Source organism: Harpegnathos saltator, unplaced genomic scaffold (genome assembly GCF_003227715.2).
Source record: "Harpegnathos saltator strain DR-91 unplaced genomic scaffold, Hsal_v8.6 scaffold104, whole genome shotgun sequence".
NCBI lineage: Eukaryota > Metazoa > Arthropoda > Insecta > Hymenoptera > Formicidae > Harpegnathos > Harpegnathos saltator.
Genome location: NW_020229878.1, coordinates 688,651 through 707,791, shown reverse-complemented (window position 1 = coordinate 707,791; position 19,141 = coordinate 688,651). Strand labels below are relative to the sequence as shown.

At 45.9% G+C, this 19,141-nt stretch overlaps 1 protein-coding gene across 2 annotated transcripts in view; it reads left to right on the top strand.

Annotated features, from left to right (window-relative positions):
• LOC105182349 (cholecystokinin receptor) overlaps positions 1 to 19,141 on the top strand; it is a 39,413-nt gene that overhangs the window by 10,308 nt on the left and 9,964 nt on the right. For both annotated transcript variants that reach the window (XM_011139708.3, XM_025300049.1), the window contains exons 4-5: positions 9,065 to 9,179; positions 18,352 to 18,549. In XM_011139708.3, coding sequence (XP_011138010.1) covers positions 9,065 to 9,179; positions 18,352 to 18,549 — 313 coding nt within the window. The remainder of the gene's footprint in view (positions 1 to 9,064; positions 9,180 to 18,351; positions 18,550 to 19,141) is intronic.

Here is a 19,141-nt window from a genome sequence, read left to right as displayed (position 1 = left end):
AAGTGTTATAATTGAATAGTAAAACTTTAAAGCGTGAATAGTCGAGTGCGTGAATATTCGTGAAATTGAGAGAACTCGAAAGATCGAATATTAAATTTTCCCACGGCGAAAATTGTCGTTCGAAAATCAGCTGCAACACGCTAAAAATTACTCCAACTAAGTAATAATTGCGCAGAATCTTGTGACGCTCCTGCAAATTAGTTCTACCCCGAACAGAGATCGAAAATTCCTGGCTTCGAGCTTCAAGTGTCGTATCATGTCATGTCAAAGTTTCCGAAGAGCTTCGGACGTATCGAATGGCGCTACTTGGTTTGCGTAGCATCGAAAAACGATAGCCTGTGGAGTGTTACGTCTCGAGATCCTCCGCTGTAGTCCTCCGAGTTGGATGGAATTTGCAAGATTAAGGTGGAAGCAATGTTTCGAGCTCGACTTCCGAGGTAACGTTGGGCACGCGATGGTCCGGTTTTATCGCGCGGGTGTGCAGCGCCCTCGACGTTTTAAAATTCGCGCTGTGACACGATCGCCATTATCGATTATGCAGGCGGCAATGGGATTCTCTCGCCTCCGCGGAACTTGTCGATTGATTTGAGATTGTGCTCCGTATTTCACGTACTCGTCGCGTGATGCTATTTAGCGGTAACACGTTCGGCGATATAGCCGAAATGACGGCTGTAGCTGCTCGCCCGTTACAACGGCGCGCTGTAATCGACCTTAATTGAAGCCGTCCGACCTCTCTGAACAAATCCCGCCGGATATATCGTACGTATTTGCGCGAAATTGAAATTCTTGCGAGTCGCCGGCCGATATTTATCTCCACGCGCACGTCTCTTCCGTTCCGCTCGTTCCGCTCTTTTCCCGACAAATGTTCGTGACAAATAAAAACAAAAGGGGCGAGGGGGCGGAAGATATGTAGATTACCGGTGCCACCTGCGATACATCTGACCTTCACGTATCTTTCTGACGTTATCGAAGATACGACCCTGAATAATCTTCGAGGTGTTTCAGGTGGCAATTACCACGAATAAATTATTAACGAAACAATTATCAAGGGAAAAAAGTTTGAAGAAATGAACGTATTAAGCTAGAATTTTATTTGTGTAAAAAGGTACAATGATACGATGATTGGGCAGGATTGGACTGGATTTCTCGAGGATTGCGGAGACTGTATTGGAGACAGAGGCTCCTCCTTTGTTAATAACTTTTTGATAAACAATAAACGCCGACTAAAACCTGTTCGGAGATCACTGTCCTTGATGACATACACGAAGGTCAAAGACACGGGGACGCCACCGACGATCTACATATTTTGCCCAGGAGAGAAAGAGAAGATAACGTGTTATTTCTCTCTTCCATCGGGATGATACATGGTACGAAAATGCACGAGCTTGTAGAAATGGTTTGACTCTTCAGCCTGCCATTTTTTATCAAGAATCGGCCGTAACGACAGCGGTTATCTCGCGGATTGCGATGTTTCACCGTCCTCATCTCGGTTAATAGTCGAGTCAACTCTATCTATATGTATATCTCTTCTAATGGCGTCGCATTGTAAAAAAATACGAGAAATACCGTGTCGTAATCGTCTCGGCCTGAATTCGCGCTTCTGACCAGGTCACGCTTCACCTTTTCCGGTATGAACCAACAGCATTGTATTCGCTACCGATCCGCGTGACTATGTTTCCGTTTGACTGATATATTATTTAAAAATCATGCGCAAGCATTACGTTCATAGACTCGAGCAGGGTACAGTCTTTCGAATCAGATACAAAGTTGAAATATGACATTGCGTGTCTGCTCCGTGCAATATTTCTTGCAACATTTACGACCGTCTCGTGCAGGTACACTCTCCGCGCGAACAAAAATATCCGGTGACTCGCGCGCTCGGGGTTAATAAATAAAGACGGAGAGGATGATAAGGTGGGCGAGACGGGAGCGGACAGGCTACTCGCGGCGGCCGTGAGCCGCATTGTCCTATGCGCGCGCGTCTGTTTGCCAAAGCATTTTTGCATATTTCGTACGCGGGCGGTACGCCGGGAGAGAAACTGCCGACAGCACTTTTTTCGGTTGCACCGGCTGCTGGCGATTCGTCACGCGTGCATTGTCATCATTCCGCCGGAACGAAGAAAAATGTCGGTCACGTTCGCGAATGTCGGAAGTCTAAAATCTTTTTCTGCTACGTGCTCGATGGCTACGAGGCGAGCGATTGGTCACGATGAAGCAGACCGCCGAAAGGATTCCGTACGTACATTTAATCGCAGCTGGCCCATCAATCTCGTTTTGCTACATGAGAGTCATTTCTTCGCGGGAAGTAAGCGCGTGATGAAAGCGTGATTTTTCTTTCCTTGGAATTTATGCACATTCGCGGCGGAGAAACGATCCTTTCTCTTCTCTTCCGATAAGACTGTGATGTTCCACGTTGTCACAACTGAGAAGCACTGCTGAGCACGTTGGAGCAATGATCGTTTGACAGGAGCTCGAATGGCCATGCGCGGTGCGGAGATCAATTTGATTAAGGTAACGCGACACGTGTCGACAGATCAGATATCAGTATTTCGGATTCAATCGCTGCAATAATGGTGCCGTGCGATAGATGCCAAGCTTGATTGAAACGATGCGGGCGAGCAGCCCAGATATAATTTCCTCCTCGGAAGCGCCAAGAAAGGCAGACGGATAGAAATAACACGTTCGATTTGTATACTCGCGTACGAAATCAAGATCGGAAAGATCATTCCGCCTCTACATCGCGAGACTTTTTCTCAAGAATGGCACTGGCGCGTCTCCATAACGGACTATAAGCTGCAGACGTTGTGGCTATTTTTTTACATAGATATTATTTAGTCCGAGGCGTTTCACCGCGAAACTAGAGGGAAAGTTCACAATAACTGTCGTGTCGTCAATAAGTCGCGTCGCCTCGCCGCACGTGATGCTTCTCGAATAAAAAAAAGGAGAGAACGGGGGAGAGAGAGAGAGAGAGAGACGAAAGAAGGATACTCCCCAAGCCTTTTGTAAGGCGAAACTCGGATGATGAGAATAATCTTGGAGGAAAATGCAGAGGAGAATTGCGTTTACGATTGCGTTGTGTTTCAAGCGGCGTTTTTACAGCGTGATTAAAAATGGACTTGTCCCGTTTCAAATATTATTTCCCCGCGTAGGAGACGCCTTTGCGCCTTTGATGTAACGCGATAAACGTAACCTGAAAAGTTTACGCGCACTTGGTGCGGTTAACCGTGCCAGACACGCATTACGAAATACAGTTTAGCAAATCGCATTCTTGTTGGCAAAATTAATAAACTTCCCAGCCAGTCGGAGTGAAAGCTCCTTATTGTTCGCGTCCTGAGTCGCGGGAAAACTTGAAAATTATCTCGAGGCTTACGCTTTTCGCTTGATTCTACAATATTTCATTGTAAATAAGGATATGCACGATATGATTACACGTACACGACACGTTGCGTGCAGATTATTTTCCGCATTCGTTGTTAAAATTTAAGCGCGCAATTTTATTCCGCAAAATCGTTCCGCTAATCCACTTGTGTGCAAATATACGTATTTTCCACATCTTTTCCCTCCGCCGCCTCGTGCTTCCGCTATTTCCCTCAATGAAGATTCCCGTAAACTCATCGTGCCGATAAGCGCCTTATCAGACTTCGTCTTGCCGCCGGAAAGTACACTTCCTTTCCGGTCGGTATGGTCGACGAGTATAATCCACCGTGAGAGTTTGCCGTATTCGTCTATACAATGTGGTATATTGCAGAAAGTTATCAATTGCGCGCCTCTCGACAGCGTTTTTGCACAACACGGTATTGATCGATGGAAAAATCTTCTATCCGTCAGGCGTCTTATAGTCAGACCTATATTCGAGATATCCTTATATCCATCTTTAGATGCTGCACAGATTATTTTATTGGCTACAGACCATCTGAGGATAAACTTAAGAAAGTCTTAAATATAAGGCCTGACTATGAATACGGGTGTTAGTTGGTTGAAATAATCGGCAAATCTGCAATCAAAATTAATGTAATCGTCACATACGAGATTGCGAATAAAGTGGATCTCGGTCGAAATAATCATTGTATGTGATTAGAATGTACTCGACCAAAATCTCTATCAATTAATTCCGAACACTGCAATTTCCAGTGTCCAACGCCAGGCATTTCAAAATCTAACGTATCGCTTTGAGATATTTGTACGTTGCGATTATCAATTGAAAAATCTATCGTAAATTTTATTTACTTTTTTACTGTGCTATGCGCGTAGTAAATTATTAGTGATTCGTTTATCTGATTAATGGATCCCAATTGAATCTAATCGGTTGGATTGTGCTCTCTCTCTCTCTCTCTCTCTCTCCATATATATATATCTCGATACCGATTTGACTAGTAATATCGTTGCGTCCAGCCGAAATGGTGAATAAATGAAATCGTGCAATTGAGTTCTCAAAAAACGAGAAAGATAAAATCCGTATTCTCTCGATGTGATTTATTTAAGTAAGGGAAGCAACGATTACTATCATTTATACAAGATACTTTTTGCAATCTCGAAACGCGAAAAAAAAATTGAGTGGACTAAAAAAAGTTAACTTCCCGGATTTAGTTGTGCCTTTTTCCGCATTATAGTACAACAAGCAAGCGCGAAGCTCGAGCGCTCGTGAAAGCCGTGGAGGTCCGCGAATTTGGCGAATTGTGACTACAATCCACAAATATTTTTCATGATCTCTGCATTTTATTTGTCCCCCGGGCGGTATGTGACCAACGCGCTGGAAAGGTTACGGCTGTGCGTGGAAAAAAATTTTAGAATATGGCAAGCACTCGCGCGGCTTTGCGCGCTTTAAAAAGGGCTCGCTATTCATATGGATCATCGCAAATAGCATTGTCCACTCTGAATCCATCAACATGATGACCTTTTGTCATCTACCCGTTATCACATGCCAGGCACAGACTTCTCGAGAATACGTGTCAAATAGTCATCATAAATAAAGTATAACGACTGAACCACATATGATACTGCTTTTATTTACGCGTGAACGTCAGATGAATGCGATTATTGACAGAACGGGAGAAAAACGATCAAGCCCATATACGCACATGCATATATCAATCGAGTCTCCTAAACGTGACGTCATCGTTCCACGGGGAATGAATAAACTGCAAAAAAAAAGACAGGAGAGAGAGAGAGAGAGAGAGAGAGAGAGAGCCGGAAATATTCCATCGCATCTTACATTGTTGGATTCAAATACACCTCCGAGAGCGAGAATTTCTTTGGCGTGCTTGACGTATAAAGTGCATATTGCGCAATTGCTGGTTCATTGTCACGGACGAAATAAAAAAGAAATATTTTCTCACACATCACGCACAGCGCAAAATGTCAGAGTTGAGATTGCTTAAATACCGTCGTCCCACTGTTGCCATCGATCAAAGAATGAAAGCCGCCGAAAGTCGATATCCAAGTCAATTGCCGTAGGCTACGGTTTTGCGCGAAAGTTAAATCAAGATATCCGGCACGTGACCTAATTTGGTGCCTCACTTTCTCTATTTCTTTCTTCTAACGCGTCATCGATCTCTCGCTGTTATCGGCGAAATAAAAGTTCAAATCTGTCTCTGACAGAAGGTTACCGGGTTGCGCGGTGGAGAAGACGGGGGTGGGGGTGGGGCTCAGTTAACAAGTGTCTGCCGAAAGTGACAGATTTTATTTTCGTCTCTACACTGTGCCGTGTGCCTCCCGAAAAAATGGCGGCGAATGAACCGCTGAAATATGAACAACTGTAAGGTTTTAAATTTAGATAGAGATAGGAGAAGGAGATTTTTGTCAACTGTCAGTGAGAAACCACGTAGATTTATATACTGTGACGATTTATAATTGCGATCGGGCTTTTAAAGGGCTGAGACTCTTGAGGAAATCTGTGACTGCGCGCTCGAAAGAGAGACATTCCTCTCGAACGGGCTTCTCGCAGAGGCGTCGGCGAAAAACATTCTTTACGACCGCTACGTGGATCTTGTTGGAGTGCGGAAATTAGAATAATCCCATGTGTTCCTGTGTGCTCCAATTCGCTAACAAATTTTAGACACGCGTTAAACTAAAACGTGTTTCCGCTTTTGGTAACTGCTGACTAAAACAACGTTTCTCCGTGTGAAACGCATCTGCTTACTCTTGCGCTTAACATTAACCGTTTGACGAATTCTCGGACGAAACATCGGCATTCCTCCAGTTTTAGGAATTTGCAAAACAACTATATCTGCAAAGCACGCGAACAGCTCAGTGGTCGAACAAAGTGATTTTTACAAGTTCCCGCCTCAACCAGGGAAATGCCCTTTTCTATATATTTCAGTGCTTGCGAAGCACTGTAACTTGCCACGGTAACAACATCAGCTTAGCGACGATAGCGTTCATCACTGAGAAGAATTTGAAATAGATCAGAATAAAGTTGTCGACTTTACGAAAAATCAAATATCGATGTGTGTTTCGAGTTGGATTCAATCCTTTCGATTTTAAAATCCATACGCAAGTCCTCGAAAGTCCTCTCGTGCTGTTTATTTGTTCGGATATCGGCTGTTTTTAGCGATTGAACGGCCAGCTAAATCTGCCACTGATAGTTCATTCTGCAGCAGAAATTAAACAGGTGCCATCTGAATAGATGACATTTGATTAGATGACGTTTCCATGATAATCCTCGCTCCCCCGGCAGACCATCCAATGGACTTGCGCGCGAGAGTGAAACACAAGTATACACTCTGATCTCGAGACGTTATTTGCACACTCGATACTCTCCTTTCGCTGTGCGATTGCGCTTCGTTCGATCGGTGATGTCGATGTAAATGAAATAAAACTTAATTCCGTCGTCGGCCAAATAATTCCAACTGGAAATCATTTATTTCACAACGAACGTACAAGAGAGTCAACAGAAGCGCTAAACGTAATATCGTTTGCGTCTAGCAAAAATCGATTGACGCTGTCGAGTTAGTTGGATTTTTAAATAGTCACGTTCCACGTGCCACCACGTGTACCGTTCAATGTGGCGTATCGTGATTTTGTTCGTTGCAAAGCAAAATTTGCGCTATGTCAATTAATATAGAAATGTAGAAGAAAATATAGAAGAATATAATCGGACTCTGTCTGTAATATGAATATTCTGAACGGTTCCAATACATTGTATATCGAATACACACGATATTTTTAAAATTCACAAATGTGCGTTTGTACGAAATGCAATTCGAGGACCCCAGCTGGGAAACTCTCGATATACGTCGAGTCGAGTACGTTTTACATCCGAACGATGCCAAATTATAAAAATTCACCTAAAGAGTATAAAGGATCTGTACGAGCTTATATACGGAATTCTGCAATGAATATATAACAAGTATAACAAAAAATCGAGCTGAAACATGGAACACACGTTAGGGACGATAACGTGAGGAAATAAATTTCTTGACTCTACAGGAAATTAAATATCAAAGTGTTTTGCTTAATTCGTTATCGGAAGTGCCTTCCTAAATAGATTATTTCTCACGCAAGTTTGTCAGCCACGAAAATAGACGAGTGGTCTGGTGTTAAGAGTCGCACATTTTGCGTGACAATTCCTTAAATGGAACGATGAAACTTTCGCCGATAACTCCAGGTGAAAACTTTTGCGGTTGTATGCGGCGGGACAGACCGAAAAGCTGGAGCGCATCGGAAAGAGCCTGCCACTTAGCGCAAACACGCTGACATCTCGGGAATAGAGACGAGAAAGAACTCGTCCCGTCCGCGACGGATGGGTCTTTTATTCTGATCCACGATGTGACTTGTAATTTGCGCGAGAAAAAAAGAGAAGAAAAGCAAGTATCGTAAAACCTGCCGTTTGCGCGTGATAAGATTTTACGACGTAAATATTCCGTGTGACGGTAAGGTTGAAAATGGCCGGGCCGCGTTTCCGTCACACAGTGCACTGCATAACTTTCTCAAACGGCATAAAAATATGAGAAACCTTGTTTCCTTGAAGAATGTAAAATATACGTCATTACGACTGAAGGCTCAGCAGGAGAGAGCCTGAAAAGAGCTCGTGAAATTTGGACGAAACTTCCCGAGAGAATACAAGATCTTCTCGACCGTTACGATGCGGTAAAAAAAAGCGTAATTGAGCGTTTACGCAAAATCGCTCTGTATAAGCTCGACAAGCCACAATTCGTGTATTGCGTCGAATCTCTGTGGGATACATCGCCTGCGCCGGCAATTGAACGTGCCGATTGTAACGCGAAGCTCATATATCACGGACACGCACACATATGTACGTGTATATGTACAGATGGCTGGCGGAGGAGACGAGGAGGGATTACGGTTTTCACGGTAGCAGCGTCACTTTCGAGTCTATTTTTCACGAGTTTCTTCCGGGAAGAAACCAGCCGGAGAATAAGAAAGGAAAGACGAGGAATAAAGAGAAATGGCCGGCATGGGCGCTGCGATACAAGCGCTAATATTTGTCACGGTAAGACGACGGCGTCTCCGCATTTCGAGACAACCGCTGTTTTCATTCGGACAGAGCCGGTTAAGCAAAACGAAATTAAATCCGGACCGAACATGAAGTCTGCGCTGTACGCGTCATCTCGTTGCCGTTCACTTCATTCCTGCGTAATCCTCCACGGCACCGCACATCTCGTCCCTGCGGGAGAATAATTAAGGATTATTGAAAATCGTCGAGGATAATTATTAATTATTCTTGAAGATGGGCGGGAGTATCCGGGGTGAGCGCGTTTATCACGGAGAGACGTTGGAAACTATCGTCCGGCTGTTTATCGATGATCGATCGACCTGGACGTCGGAATTCCGAGTGCAAGGATAAAGAACCGAAGCCATTTACCGCGACATTGCTTGGATTCAAGACGCTTGGATGTTCGACGTGTGACGTTTAAATGCCTCTTGTTTCGTCGAATAAAGCCAGTTGGTGGTTGAATTTCCCGAAATATCGATTGTGTCTGAAATTCTCCTTCACCTGGTCGACTCCCCTTTCACTTTTTACCGCCTGGATTCCGGGTGTTCGCGTTTCTCGCAAATCGCAAATTAATGTGATTAATGAGGGGGCTGTTGATGTGCGTTTCAGGCTGTCTCGGATCTTTTGCTCGGAGTGTTCTGCATGCCCTTCACTCTTCTGGGCCAGATCCTCAAGAACTTCATCTTCGGTCTCACGATGTGCAAGCTGATACCGTATTTTCAAGGTAAGCATCGTTCGGTTGCGCATTCGGACGACGCGAAGAGCATTTGCGGCGACGTTATCGGAAACAAATGTCCAATTTCGTCACAGCTGCTTGTGCTGTGATTGTGCGTATGACGACAATCGACGTGGTTCAGCACAGACTCGAGTGCGATACGATGTCTCGAGAGTCAGGCAAAAGCTTGCCTTCGTCGTCTGCCTCAGTCGGAATGTTCGCGAATAAAAAATTTACTAAACGGATTATTTCGGTCGATGAAGATAATTGTTGAAAGCCACGTCGGCGAACTCGTCGACATTCGCTAAAACGAAAGCTGAAAGTTCCAGTCGAGAAAGTAGACCTTGCTCAATTAGGTTGAATTAGGTAGAATTATTTATCAAAGGCGCGCCCCGATATAGAAAATCTCTCGCGCTGAAACAGCAGTCGCGGCACATTTTCCAGCGCTCGGAGTTTAAAAGGGGAGGATGCGTCCAGAAAACGACTGAGATATGTATTGATAAATGTTGGAAAGGGATTATAAATACGCGCTTGGTCGTCGTCTTTTTCTTTGCCGAGATCCCCAAACGGATTTCGCGCGAGTGAGCAAAATCCAATTTCTCCGCGTCGGTATGTCTCGCTTTTACAAACCGAAGATGAATTCTCCCACGTAGACACTTTTCCGGTCCCCGGCGACGTTTAAAGGCAAAGTTGAGTCAACATGCCGGAAGTGCCTCGATATGAGTCATTTTGAATACTTTCGGACACGGAAAAATCACTGATGAGAGGTGGCGATGGACCCGCGATAACAGTCTCAAGGCAACTCGACGTCTCCTTGTTCCTCAGCTACAAATAAGAAATTTAGTCTCCCTCACAAAATCGTACGTATCAGGGGGTCACAATGTGATCAAACGTCCTCAGTTAGCAAAATGAATACTTTCCGCGACAGAAGTTCTCTCGCGCGAGCGCAACCCGCATATCACCGAGGCAACGATGTTCTCGCTCGGAGAATTTCCCCGCGGCTTTATAACGATAGGTAAAGGAGTCGTTGTGAAAGCACACTCTGCTTCTATACATGAAGGACTCCCGCCAATTTCCCCGCGCGGAAGCTCAAGAAACCGAAAGAACCTCTCAGTCATCGGGACTTTGAGGGACTTGACAATAGACTCCCACACAATATTAGTGCGATGCGAAGAGACCCGACGGAACAAGAAAGCTGCGAAGAGAGCTTCCGCGCGTCCCACACACTGGGCTAACTGGCCGACAAGTCAGCAAGGGCTAGCGAACGCGTTCGGTCTTATACGCGATTAAATGCGAAATTTATCGCGAGTAAGTGCGCGCCGCGCCTCTCGTCGTCGTCGTCGTCGTCGGAGAACGTCGAGCGATTCTCCGACGCGGCCGCGGCCGCGGCCGCGTAATTAATGTCAAACAGGTAGGGAACAAAGTCGATGCTTAATTCGTTCCGAACACTGCGGGGGCATTCATAACTTCATTATACATAAATGTTGGCTCAGACGTAATGACAGCGCAATTACGTGCGCTTTCGCAGGAGTAGTAGCTGCCGCTCAGTCCGAAGCAAAGTATCTTCCGCGAAAACGCCCGTGGAAAGAAAAGTGACTTTTATTCTATCCTTCGTTCTACCGGGAAGAATGCAATTATGTAGCTGTATCGCATTTCTCATTTCGCACAGCCGTGCATTACGTGCGAAATGCTTCCCCACAGTGGTGGTACCACAGTGTACCGGGTAGATTTCGCGTGCAAATAAAAAATGAGGAAGAAACGGAGGGAGACGAGAAGAAAAAAAGGACGAGGGAGAAATACGAGATGAGGAACAGCGGACGGGCGAAAGCAGGAAAATGTGTAAATGAGTGGCCGTGCTGAATCCGCGGATGTTCATACCTTCGCTTATGCAAACTAATATGCGGCGGTATATCGCCGTGTGTAGATTGCACGTGGTTGATTTCAATCTGCGGCGACGGCCGCATTGACCCGGTCGACGTGCACGTCGTCACTATTCAGTGAAAATTGAACGCGCACAGCGTGGCACGGATAAACTTTTACATCTCGATTTGATTCCCGATTAGTTCCCCGCGGATAGCTCGCTCTCCTCGGCGACGATGCGCATACGCGAGTGGCCCAGCCCCATCAATCACGCGTTACGTCCGGTTTAATTTGTGAAAGTGACCGTGCCGGCGAAACGGGCAAGGAAGATCCGTTCTCGCAATTTGTCGCCGCCGCCGCCGCCGCCTTCTCCTTCCGCCCGTTTTGATCGAGCCGCGCAAGAAAGGGAGACGACGAGACCGGGAGAAAAAGAGAGAGAGAGAGAGAGAGAGAGAGAGAAAGAGAGCGCTGATTTGAAACGCATCGCTTCGCACCATGCAATTTTCATGCTTTACATCCACGCGAGAGTTTCGCCGAAACGTGTGAGATTCAATTGCAAAGTGCAATCCGGTATCGCGCCAAGTGCGCCTCGAATGATCACGCGGCGGAACGCGCGCGCGCGCGCGCGCGAGTGCGTTCTATCATATATTTGCAATAAAACACGCTCTCTCGTCCACTTAATTTCCCGCGCAGACTCCAGCCGGGGAATTGTTAACCGGACAAATTACATCTCTTTATCTTCCGGCCTTCTACCGCAAAAAACGCCCCGGCAATTCCGGCGAATAAAAACCGCGAGAACGCGAGAGAGAGAGAGAGAGAGAGAGAGAGAGAGATTTTCCATCGGGGCGTCGCCGGCCGCGACAAAGAAATTCCTCGACGTGAAATTAAGCATCCGACATGGCGCAACGCCGCCATTACGGATCATGCATCTTGGATATTTTGAATTCCATGTTTTTCGGCGTTCTCTGGGAAACATAAATCTCTGTCAGTATTGAATTTCCGTCACACGAGGCGGAGAGTGGCTGCCTCTCGTACACAGAGGCGCGCACCTGGACGAGTCGCAACGATTTTGCCGCGCGCGGTGGCCGAGTAGCGATTCTTGCGGAAATCGCAGCTGTTACGCGAGATTTGCGGATCTCGTAGATCGAAGAGGAAAGCAAGATGATCCCGCGAGTAGTACGCTATTAACGCTCTCCGCAAAAGTATCTGCGCTGCGCATACACGTGTGTGTACGTGCGTGTTACTCCGAGAATGAAGCGAATATCGTGGCAATATTTTGGAATAGTAGCGCGACATGGTTGCACCATAGTTGATGGCCATGAATTTCCGGATAATATTCCGTACAACACCGCATTCACCGCAACGGAGCTGCTGGATGTTTAAACGAATATTTTGCTCTCAAAGGGCTCGTCTTCCCCACGGTTGAAATCCTCTCTCTCTCTCTCTCTCTCTCTCTCTCTCTCTCTCTCTCTCTCTCTCTCTCCTCCGCTGTTTTGTTTGCTCGCCATTCCGCGCGCCGAGCTGACCGATAAACATACCGACCATTAGACAGATATCCGTGATGTAACGATCAATCTATTAGCAATGCGATGCCCGGCGGGTTTGTAAGCGTCAGGTGTGATATATTCACGGTGCGAGCGGCAAATTACATCGAGCACGACGTATACACGCGGGCCGCCATACGACGGTGTGTAAGCGTTGATGTTTCCGAACGAGGACACGTGAGGGCCGTTCGTCAAAGTTTCAAGTTGCGCGCGCGTTTTACCTTTCATCCGATGCTTGTGCTTCGCGCGAATGGAAGGAAGCTCATCTTTTGCCGCGATGAAACACGCTCGGCCCGTCGACATGAGAATGCTCGGACATTCGAGTTCGGAGAGCGTTCTACGGGGGGTAAGTTTAATTAGCAGTAAAGGCAAGATTACGGTATTTCGGGTCACTCGACTCTGGTCACGTATTCGCTTTACAGCACATTGACAACTTACGATAAACTGACGTAGCAAACCGCTTCAAAAAGACGTCGCGTCCGTTAATCGTAAACATCACGGTTCCATACCTGAAGAAGCCGCAACGAGACAAAAATCCAAAGTATCGTAAAACGAGGTGAGTTTGGAACCAGTGTTGGAAATTTTGATGATGCAGGAATCGGTTTTTTAAAAGAGCCAAAGGGCTAAATATGAGCCCGCCGTAATATTGAAAATTTACAAAATGTCTCGCGTGACTTGCCCTTCAGCGTAAATTCACTAAAAAAATAGTAATTTCGGAACAAGCGGAATCATTTAAATTTGAGAGGATTTTATTCTTATACATGGCCTCTAAGACTATGGGCAAAATACTATAAACATACTATTCTTAAAGTTAGAGGGATTATATGTTATATGTACAATACAAATCTTATTGATTTTAATATAAATTTCCTTTTATGCACAGATTACTTAATCCTTTTTAAGAGGATTATTATTTATTCTCACTGTATTTCATTCTTACTGGTTATAATTTGAAAGTTAATTTGAAAAAAATTAGTATAAGGTATATAGCGAAAAATAATATGTATATCGATATACTTTTGGCTCCAGTAGATCACAACACACACATACTTTTTTTGAAAAGCGTTCGAAATATTCTGACCCATGAGCGTATGGTTATTTTTTCACTCGTGTCTGGAGCTGGAACATGACTGAGCAAAAGAAGCCGACATTCAACATGTATTCCTTTTCATATAAGAGGAAAATTAATTGATACAAGAGGAAATCCTTTTGAAGTAAGAGAAAAACGATTAGAATAATATCTAGTAAACTTTAGATGAATGGTTCATTTTAATCGCTTTGTCGGAAGAGGAATCCTTTTTCCGTAAGAGGCTTCGCTTCGCGAATATGAGACTATGTGAAAAATCACTTTACAAATAAGATACTTTTTTTTTTTATTGTCGAACCTTTCGCTCATAGAACACTCCGTCCAGATACCCTCATGTCGCGGCTCAAACTTAACAAACGTTTCTTACCGAAACTCACGCGGCGTGTCTACCGAAGCATGCCCTATTTCGAGCATCGGCATTTCGATTTTCGTCGGAACTTAACAATCGAGGACATAGCGATGCAGTCGCGCGAGAGAGCGAGTAAGACGCTCGCGCGTCTGTCTCTCAAAGTCAATTTTGCTCACTCGCGGAGACCTTCGTCCCGAGGAAGAGAATTCCTCGCAGGTAAATTATGCGTCATACCGCTCGTTGTGTGTAACAATTTCGTCGCGCCGCATCCGTGGAATTCTAATGCGGCCGATGGTCGTTTTCGCGAAGAGATTTCGCTCGTCGAACGTCTTCCGTGTAAAAAGGCGAACGATCGTTGCATGGTTCTGCGCGCGAGCTTTTACGGCACCCCCGAGGTAGTCTCGGGGGAAGATATACCGCTACTTATTCAAGTACGCCGCACATACCAAATTCATCCCGCGCCTCTGATACGTCGATATCGGAGACAGCTTGGAGAGAATCAGAGACAGGAAATTATAAATTGAGTGGCTTTACCGAGATGAAAGTTTATTTCCGCACTTATTGAGCTCTGGAATGGATTTATCTGATCCTGATCCTCCAATGGAAGAGCACTCCCACTGAGCGAGACGGATGCGTCCTGAAATTTGCAGAAAAAAAATTACGAGCAACCCTGCTGCCCACGATCGCGTATGTACTTGTTTGCAAAACGATTCAGACACAATGGAATAAGAAGCGCATCCGAACTGCCGTGCGATCGAAGATCAGCACCGACATCTTCGCGCAGCGATCGGTTATGACTATCGACTTATACAGACCGAGCGCTCCACGAGAGGCTGCGGAGACTTCATCTAAAAGAGATGGCCTATGCCACAGACATTCGGTCTTGTCTACAGCTTGATTACTATTGGAAAAGGCTAGATAAAGATAGCGTGTCTATGGACGGCGAAGGGGGAGAGGGGATACATAGCCGTGCCTCACATCTTGTCTTCGAATCTTTCATAAGAAGGCGCAATCTATGTACAACCGAAGAAGAAGAAGACCGCGGCGGAGAAAAGACCGAAACGCTATAACTTGCCCTTATCGCTAATTAGACTTTCCCCTCGTTGAATACTCCGTTCAGATATTCTCGCGGATCGATGGCCGATATCTCCTCCCCATCCAACCCCTCGCATCCTCCAATCTTCGTTGTGGGACTTAAAATTACGCGGCATGTAAAGTCACGTGGCTGCACCGCGAAACCCAGGCCGTAATTCTTTGGGAAGCCATGTCGGACGCGCGGGAAAGATAAAGGCAGACGCAGAACTTGGAGGATCGTCGCTTTATTAAGGAATTTTATCCGCGCGAATTTACGTTCTTTCGCTCTCCGGCGGTAAACGCGGGACCCGCGGCACCCGCGGCACCCGCGGGACGGTTCTTCCTCGGGGATGATACACCGTGTACGGTATGTATATGTATGTGGCATAATTTTCTTTCCGGCGCGTATATACCACTTTGAAATTGAAATCGGGCGCGAGTGCGATGCGTCTTTCGCCGTCGTGGATTTCTCCTCCCGAGCGAGACGTCCCTATTGTCGTCGCGACCGAAGCTCGGGCTGTAATCGGTTTTTCTTTTTTTTTCCTTTCCCCCCTGCCCCCTCCCTTCTCGTCCTTTTCGTCGTGGATTATGCCCTCGGCCGGCTCTGTTTCGAAGCCCGACCCATATATCCGCAGCGAGGCTGCGCTCCGAGGCTCCGTATTAAAATGGTGACTTTTTAACGACGACGGCGACTTTTACGTAGCCGCGTCGCGAAATACCGTTCGTGAGAAATGTCCATATCGTACGTGCACTATTTTCACTTAACGAGCGAGCTTCGTGCCGCGCAGTATTAATTCGCGCATTAATCACGCCGATTGATATGCGTGAGTAACACGGAATTCGCAGCTTTTTATGCAAATTTCTCCTCGAGAGGTCCTCCGTCCTCGACGTCCTCGAAGTCCTGAACGCTTTAATCACCACGAGCCTAATGATGGTTAAAGATTTCCAAATTACGACAAGTTCAACGCCCCGTAATGCCCCCTTGATATTGTGTAAACTGAAAAGGCGACTGTTTCCCCTCGCTCTTCCTCGCGATATAACGAACAATTTGCCGCGAGTCGCCAACCCTTAACTTAGTTGACTTCAACTGTCGCCGCTCCGCGCGAATTATTCTCCGGGCCAATTCCTCCTCCCTCTGTCCTTCCGTCGCGAAGGCGCATAATTAACTTTTTGCAATTAGAGCGAATTAATTCACGCGCCTGTCACCGCTTATCGCCTGTTTCCGCTTATCTGTGTTTTCCTTTGCTGCTGTTTTTCTCCTTTCCTCATTATAGACCGCCGTCGACACGTCGCCTTATCCTCCGTCTCTCTTCGATCTCACGTTGCGAAAATCAGGATCGCTCTCACAGTCACGTCACATCGCGCACTGTGGTCGATAGGTTCACGTCGCAGAGCAGCCGAAGACGACGAGACATTCTCGCCCGGGATATTCCGAGTGAGACGTAATTAAGGACACCGTAACGAGGATAGAAACCACGAAAGATAATCCCGTTTACGAGACGTATTAAATCGAAGCGTATGCACATTTTCATTACGCGAGCTTTGTCGGTCGAACGGAAAATTCTCGCCAAACGAGATAATTTGCATTCGCGTAATCTGATATTTATCGCATACGCTCTTAAATATAATTAAAATTATTTACGACGCGTTAAATTATGTATGTGTATGTATAAGTGATGAGGATTTAAATTTAATTTATTAGCTCGATATATTGTACATGATTTCTAGAAATTCACCTCCTCGGCTTTAATATCTCGACCGTCCATCCTTACTCGCAGCTGCACGTCGATACGCAACTTACATGTTTTCCCATCATATCCGGGCTACACGGAGATATTGTAGCGCAAATTACATTAGGAGCGAGGGGAAATATCATATATTTTATATATCTTTTTGTAAAGCCAGACTACACCGATATTGTGGCATGCATTATTACAGAAGTGAAAAAAAATAGAAAGACGAAACTAAACAACGAAACATTCAATACAATAATTGCAATATTGCGCAATAAAGAGTCCAACGTGCACGGCACTTATAAATAAAAAATGTACAGTCGGTAAGACGTACAAAGATTAAAAAAGATATCAATCACTGAGAATTGGAACAAGGTTGGATGTAGGTGGCGGACAATTTCTTTACCGGATGATAACACGCGCCAAGAGGATAGTTCTCTCACGTGAAATGTAATTAAAATGATAAAAATAATCATAAAATCCCGGCGAGAGCGCCGAAAACTGGCAGAGTGCCGGCGGGACTGGACGTCCCATCCTGCCTCCGACGAAACCTCATAATGCGATTCTAACGCGAGAATTTCCCGTTAATAGCCTTGACACCGCAAGTGCAGCGTGTGCAAGTGGGTCGCAGCAGGGTCGCGGAAAAATTTCGTAATCGTGTCCGAGTTCGTCGCGAGAGAGAGAGAGAGAGAGAGAGAGAGAGAGAGAGAGAGACAGAGAGAGAGAAAAGCACATCCCTTCATAGAAACGGCTTCTCCATCCTCTGTGTGTACTTTGAGACGTACAAAGCGGAAATTGTTTGGCGACACTTTCCAGTCGAAAACTCCGCAGCGCCGCCGGTGGCCTTGGCACAGCTAATAGGTGACAAGCAAGGAAACGACATCAGCGTGAAAGCGACTCTTCACGAGAGAGCGCGCGTCACGTTCGTTCGTTCGTTCGTTCGTTCGTTCGTTCGATCATTCGTTTCTCCTCTCTTTCTCTCTTTCTCTCTCTCTCTCTCTCTCTCTCTTTTTTTCTGTTCTCTTTTTTGTTCCAATGTACGCCGTCGGTCCGGGTAGTTGGCTGCAACCCTTGGGCTTCTGTTATTGAATGTTGAATTCTTCTATATCATCGACAAAGCGCGACTGATATTTTTTGTTAACAAGCGGACGTGACTTTATTGCTGGCTCACCGTTGCCCCACATCCAAAGAGATTGGGAAGTATGCACCTCCCCTTTTCTCGAGCATTCCGAAATAACTCCGATCGACTGTGTCGACTTATTTAATTTTCTCCGGGCCAAACAACCGGAATCACAGTGCAATTGCACTGACCGACCGGCTGTCGATATTTTACGCCGCAATGTTTAATGTTTCTATCGCGCAATGTACCGCGAGCGGATTGCTGATGGGACAGAAACGTCAGTGGCAAATCAGATGTAAAAAGTAGTGTACTTTTGTGCACACATATACATGCATGCATATGCATAAAATATTGAAATCGACCGACTGGCGGACGCGACGCGTCGCGATTTAAATGTACGATATGCTTTTTCAGCCGTCTCGGTGTCGGTAGACGTCTGGACGCTGGTCGCAATTTCCATCGAACGCTACTTCGCCATTTGCCGGCCGTTGAAGTCGAGACGATGGCAGACACGGTTTCACGCTTACAAAATGATCGCCATCGTGTGGATCCTGAGTCTCACGTGGAACGCACCGATCCTCGTTGTGTCCCGGCTGAAAAGCTTGCACGGAGGTAAGCTGGTATTTCCGCATGCTTCGCTCATTCGCGCGCGCCGCCGCTCGGGAATGCATGGAGCATCTCGTAATTTCGCCATGTTCAGCAAAAAAATTATGTTCGCGAAAACAACAGGGTATTATATCGCGAAATTATAACAGGGTGCTCCGTGCTTTTGAGCGCCGTGTCGTTCGAGCCAATGTATCTCTCTATATTTCTCGGATTGGAACTTCACTCCGAGACGAGCGAAAGGTGCCAGTGGTGTTTTCTCGCTCGAAGCGAGTGTGAAAATACCGCCACTCGAGATTGCAAGAGCAAATGTTTTACTTTAACTTGGAACAGATTCCGTCCGCATACGAGCGAGCGTTTCAATCGGTTAGAGTCGGTAGAGAATATATTCTTACGATGGCGCAATGACGCCTGATTGCAAGACGGTTCAGATTCGATGAAGTAAGATGCTTATCGAACCATCGCGATTGCGAGCTACTACTGATTATTAGTACTTGCGCCGCCGCGGTTGCGATAGAAACAGATGTGGCGGTGAAACACCCACGCTTGCAACTCGGAATAAACGCAAATCTTTTTATTAGATTCTCATTTGTCAGATAAA